Source organism: Arachis ipaensis, chromosome B10, assembly GCF_000816755.2.
Source record: "Arachis ipaensis cultivar K30076 chromosome B10, Araip1.1, whole genome shotgun sequence".
Taxonomy (NCBI): Eukaryota; Viridiplantae; Streptophyta; class Magnoliopsida; order Fabales; family Fabaceae; genus Arachis; species Arachis ipaensis.
In genome coordinates, this window is record NC_029794.2 from 5,910,651 (window position 1) to 5,916,763 (window position 6,113).

General features: G+C 34.7%; 1 protein-coding gene across 1 annotated transcript; it reads left to right on the forward strand.

The window, feature by feature from the left end:
* LOC107621505 (receptor-like serine/threonine-protein kinase SD1-8) lies at window positions 2,699-5,893 on the forward strand. Its single transcript, XM_016323531.2, has 7 exons — window positions 2,699-4,004; window positions 4,114-4,242; window positions 4,401-4,525; window positions 4,613-4,823; window positions 4,942-5,179; window positions 5,270-5,420; window positions 5,522-5,893. Exons 1-7 carry the CDS (start codon window positions 2,726-2,728, stop codon window positions 5,825-5,827), a joined length of 2,439 nt encoding a protein of 812 aa, XP_016179017.1. The 5' UTR covers window positions 2,699-2,725; the 3' UTR covers window positions 5,828-5,893.

Genomic DNA, 6,113 nt, shown 5'->3' on the forward strand with positions numbered 1-6,113 from the left:
GATTGGATAAAATAAATATTCTCTTAAAAATAATAGATACATCCACATCTATTTTTAAATAAATAATTGACAAGTTAAGAAATAACACTTTATGAGATTTCCAACTCTTCTCAGGATTAGCTAGTTGAGGGTAAATCGTGACAGGATGTTGAGAGTTCCTAAAGTTAAACATAAATCGTATCAGGAAGTTGAGGGTTAGCCTTTACACGTAAATCGTATCAGTCCTGTGTGGTTTAGTCTCCGAATCGCGTAACTCCTTCCATCCTAGAACGATTTACATGCAACTTATAAAGTTGTGAACCCTGATATATGAGTTATTCCCCTAAAGTATTTATGCATAAATCGTCCTGGCGTATCATGATTAACATATTGGAGACCACTTCGATAAAGACACTGAAAATGTCTTTTTTTTTTAAATGTTTACATGTGTTATGATATTGAACATCTTTATTAAATCGGTTAATAATTTATTTTTTAATAAACCAGAATAAAATCGGTTTATTATAGCAATAATAATAAACTTAATTGTCCGTACTATAATTATTAAACCTGATTTGATCCGACCGATTTACACAATCTAAACCGAATCATGTTTAAATTTTTTGATAAAAAGATAAATATATCATTGATTTTTGTTTAAAAACAAAAACAAAAAAAAACCTATGATACAGTGGGTTATGTAAATTGGTCGGTTCGACCAGATTTGATAACAATTGGGTTTATTGTTATTGTTATAAAAAATCAATTTTATTCTAATTGGTTAAAAATTAAAAAATAACCAATTTATTAATATGTCTAATAATAATGCGACATGTGTTTACAAAAAACGTTTTACGCATCTTTACGGAGCATCCTCCAAATATATTATATAACAGTTTATATATTATTAAGATTACGTTTTGAAAATTACTTTGAGGGATCAAGTAATTTTGGTTGTGTCTATTTTATCTAAGTAAAAAAACTTAAAAAAAAATGAGAGTCTCCCATTATTATTTTATTTACAAGAGTTCTGATATATATTTATATAAAGTTGGTTGTCCTATTTTATTAATTTATTCTGAACTCCCCTAATTACACCACGAATAACCCTGTAATCATACAATAATTATAATGAGTAGCATCATCAACGGATGATAATTTTGAATTATGGAAAACGCTAACTGTTGGTTCAAAACTCAAAAGTCAAAATCAAGATTGCGAGAACCGGACTGGTCAATAAACCGGTAAGATCACTGATTCAATAGTTTATTGGTTCGATCGAAATTTAACCGGAGTTTAACCGATTTAATTAAATATTAAATAAAATTATTAAAAAACTTAAAAATAAATATATAAATTCAATAATTTCTAATTTAATAAAATTTAAAATTTCACATAATAAATTATCCATAACTTAATATTAGAGGTTCACAAACAACTTTAAACATCAAAGTTTATAACTAAACAACTTCATAGATCATTAAGAAAGAGAAATATAGTGATACTAAGAATTTGAAAAGTGCCACGTTCAACTCTTAAGTAGCAAGTTTAAAAACAGAGCAATTTCTAGAAATTTGGGCAGCAAATAGCAGCAAAATATAAGCACATGAATCCAAAAATTGCAATTAACATGAGAAAAGCATGGATTGCATGTACAGAGGCAGCATCAAACTTAATTTCACAAGGACAGCAGGTAGAATCAGGTCACATGAAACAGAAACATCACAGTAATGATCACACCAACATCATTCAGCAAACAAGCAGTATTAAGACATGTTGGATAATCAAGAACGGAGCAATTATCAAGTCTAAAATCCTCTAACCACAATCTAGCTACCTAACAGCATATATATCTATCTATCCTAACAAATTAATCAGCAATCTAACTAAAATTAACAATAGAATTAATAAAAGAAAGTAAAGAAACAGAGCAGGAAGCAGAGATGAAGCAGGGGACCTGAAATGTAGCAAAGACATACTGAAAAATGGAAAGGAGAAGAAGAGCAGAAGTAGTGCCGCCCAGAGTTGGTGGTGGCCGGCTGAGCTCGCGGCAGCGTAGAGAGCGGCGGAACGATGCAGGGCAGAGAGATTCAGCTTCTCTCCGTGGCAGTGACGAGAGCTGGGGGGAGAAGCGTTCGAAGGGAAGAGGAGAGGCGAGAAGAGAAGAGGGAAGGTAAGAATGGTGGTCAGCTTGCTAGACGATGGGTCGCCGGAGACTGCTATTGGCTGAAAGAGAGACGAGGAGGCGGTGACTGCTGTTGGCTGAGAGAGAGAGAGGGAGAAGTAGCGCCGTAGTGGGTTAGGAATTTGGGTGAGTGAGACTGATGAGAGTGAGGGAGAAGGGAGAAGGGATTTGGGCATTTGGTGTCACCGTAGTGGGTTAGGGATTTGGGCATTTGGCCATTTTGTTTAGCTTTTTTCCTTTTTTTTTTCTTATAGGGACAAAACGACGCCGTTTAGGTTTTTTTTTAAAACCAAAAATCCGCTAAAAAACCGAATAGTTTTACCAGTTCACCAGTTAACTGTCGGTTCGACTGGTTTTTTTATCGATTTTTTATCAGACGGTTTCTGATCTTATTCGAACCGATTAGATGACCGATTTTCGATTAATTCGGTTGAACCGATCAGTCCGGTTCGGTTTTCAGAACCATGGTCAAAACAGATATATTGATCAAAAGGAATATAAAAGGTCTAAGTTGCTATACGATCAGGACAACAATCACACACTGCTCTTCCCGCAAACATCATGAGAGTCTTCTTCACTCACCTTAACTCCCTCATCATCATTCTTATTTGCTTCTTCTTCATCGCTCCATCAACCTCTTTCGATACTTTAACCGGAACACAAATCCTCAAAACCAACCAAACCTTGTTGTCAGAAAACCAAACCTTCGTTCTAGGATTCTTCGGAGGTTCCAGCACCAACTATTACCTCGGAATATGGTACAACAACATCAGTCCTCAAACAATAGTTTGGGTTGCAAACAGAGACAATCCCATTGACAACTCCGCAGGCCATCTCAAGATCGGAGACAACGGAAACTTTATCCTTCTCAATTCATCGGGGAACCCGGCATGGTCCTCCAACCAAACCAACGCCAAGAATCCAGTTATCCAGCTCCTCGATACCGGCAACCTTGTTCTCAAAGATTTATCAGACACGACAAATAATAACTACTTGTGGCAGAGCTTCGAATACCCAACAGATACCTTGTTACCGGGGATGAAGGTCGGTTGGAACCTCGACACAGGAACGGAGAAGCACTTAACATCATGGAAGGTCGAAGGTGAAGACCCTTCAAGCGGGGACTACACTATGAAGATAGATTACCATGGTTTACCTGAGGCCCTCCTCAGGAGAAACCAAACTATAATATACCGAACTGGTCCTTGGAACGGTGAGAGATTTAGTGGGATCCCAGGGATGAAAGACAACACCAATGATCTCAAGTACAATTTCTCTTATGATGAGCATGGGGTGTGGTTCTCTTTCTCCGTTACAGAACCTTCCTTGTTGTCGAGGATAATTCTGTCATCTGATTCTGATGGCCAGTATCAACGCTACATGTGGATACAAGGAAGATGGAACAAGTTCTCTTACACACCAAAGGATCCATGCGATTACTATAGACAGTGTGGTCCGTATGGAGTGTGTGAGAATGATGCTTCCCCGATTTGCACTTGTATGCAGGGGTTCAGGCCTAAGAACCAAGAAGCTTGGAACTTGAGAGATGGGTCCGATGGGTGTGTGAGGAACACGGTTTTGAATTGTTCGACTGACAAGTTCTTGCATCTTGAGAACATGAAGCTGCCGGAGACAAGCAACGTGTTTATAAATAAGAGTATGACACTTGATGAATGTGGGAGTTTGTGTAAGAGAAATTGTTCATGCACTGCATATGCAAACATCGATATCAGAAATGGAGGAAGTGGCTGTGTCATGTGGTTTGACCAACTCTTTGACATGAATGTCCACCGTCCAGGCGGTCAAGATCTCTATGTCAGATTGGCAGCTGCTGATATAGGTACTGTCTAATTGATTAAGTGGTTGCACATTTTTGCTATGATGATGATATTGGAAGTTCCTTCCTAATTGATTAAGTAGTTCTTTCTGATGAATTTAGTGACACACAGGATCTACTAGCTCCAACAAGAATCATAGAGCAGTTCTGGCTATTGGCATCACACTTAGTGCACTTGTTTTAGTTTTGGGATTGATTGCTATTTGTTACTTAAGGAAGAAGAGACAACAAAGTTCTAGAGGTAATGTATAATAAACTCCCCGATATGAATGTCTCTATATAGTATGGTTTTTGTGCTGCATAAATTAATAATTTACCTTGGTTATTATCAATAGCTGCTATTCCATGTTTTCTCCACAGAAATTATGCTTGGTTAATGAATGAGATTGTGTCTTCTAGGTGACGAAAGGAACATGGATGATCTAAAATTGCCAATGTTTAATTTTGATACCTTAATGATGGCTACAAACAATTTCTCTCAAGATAATAAACTTGGAGAAGGAGGCTTCGGTAGTGTTTATAGGGTAAGTTGTTTTAATACTTTAAACACAGCACAACTATCATAACATACTTATATATATACTAACAGTTTGTGCCTATGACAATATCAGGGTAGATTGATTGAAGGTCAAGAAATTGCTGTAAAAAGGTTATCAGAAAATTCTGGACAAGGAATTAACGAATTTAAAAATGAAATCAAATTAATTGCCAAACTCCAACATCGAAATCTAGTCCGATTACTTGGTTGCTGCATTGAGAAGAATGAAAAGATGGTGATCTATGAATATATGAAAAATAGAGGACTTGATTCCATTTTGTTTGGTGAGCATTGTTTCTCTCAATATCTTGTATGTTTATGCATTTTTTAATAATCATATATACTTGCTTTGCTTGTTAAACTTAATTAGTTTATTCGTATTAATAATAACTAACATTGCAGACAAATCAAAAAATCCCTTGCTTAATTGGGAGAGGCGATTTAATATTATATATGGAATAGCTAGAGGACTTCTTTATTTGCATCAAGATTCAAGATTTCGAATTATTCATAGAGATCTCAAGATAAGTAATATATTACTAGATATTGAAATGAATCCAAAAATATCAGACTTTGGAATGGCTAGAATTTTCGACAACGATCAAACACAAGAAAAAACAATAAGAGTTGTTGGAACATAGTGAGTATATTATGATAATTTTTTAGAATGTATTTTATAAATTAGATATGGTGTCTTCTTTTTTAACTTAGGCACATTTTTATTTTGTAGTGGTTATATGTCTCCTGAATATATTATGGATGGAAACTTTTCAATAAAATCTGATATTTATAGCTTTGGAGTTATGATATTGGAAATTATAACTGGGAAGAAAAATAGAGGATTTTCTGGTGACAACGATGAATTGAATCTTTTGGAAAATGTAGGTGAAAGAATTTCTTCCTTTATTTGAGTACTTCTTATTAGACAAGAATAAACATTCTGGCCAATATATCCCAATGATTACACTGTATGATCTTGTAGGTTTGGAGGCGTTGGCACGAAGGAACTATATTGACATTGATTGATCCATCCATTGGCAATTCATATACAGAATCAGAAATCTTAAGATGTATACATGTTGGTCTCTTATGTGTCCAAGAATGTGCAGAAGATAGACCAACAATGTCTTCGGTGATTTTAATGCTGAGTAGTGAAGCTGCATTAATGTCTCGTCCTAGTAATCCAGGGTTTTTTCTAAGAAGAAATCATGCAGAAACATCTTCAAGAAATCAAGATAATACAGAAAGTGTAAATCAAGTTACTGTCACACTACTAAATGCTAGGTAGTGAAAAAAATTTGAATTCATACAAATATATTTTTATATTCTTAAAAGAATGAAAATTTTTGCTTAATTCCTTTTTTTTTTCTTTTTATAGTTGTAGCTGCTTTTAGATCTACTTTGATATTATTTTAATGCAATATATATGAGATGAATTCATTGATAGGAAAAAAATTGAATATTCTTCTTGGTTTAAATTATATGTCATTCACAAATTTTAACAAATATTTATTCCAAGCTTCCTTTATTCTTTTTAAAGAAATTTTATTGCTTTTTTTTTTTTTTTGGAGTCT

Coding starts and splice junctions, on each gene's coding strand:
- LOC107621505 (XM_016323531.2), top strand. CDS start 2,726: ATGAGAGTCTTCTTCACTCACCTTAACTCCCTCATCATCATTCTTATT. Junction 4,243..4,400: donor GAGACAACAAAGTTCTAGAG/GTAATGTATAAT, acceptor TGTGTCTTCTAG/GTGACGAAAGGAACATGGAT. Junction 4,824..4,941: donor ACTTGATTCCATTTTGTTTG/GTGAGCATTGTT, acceptor CTAACATTGCAG/ACAAATCAAAAAATCCCTTG.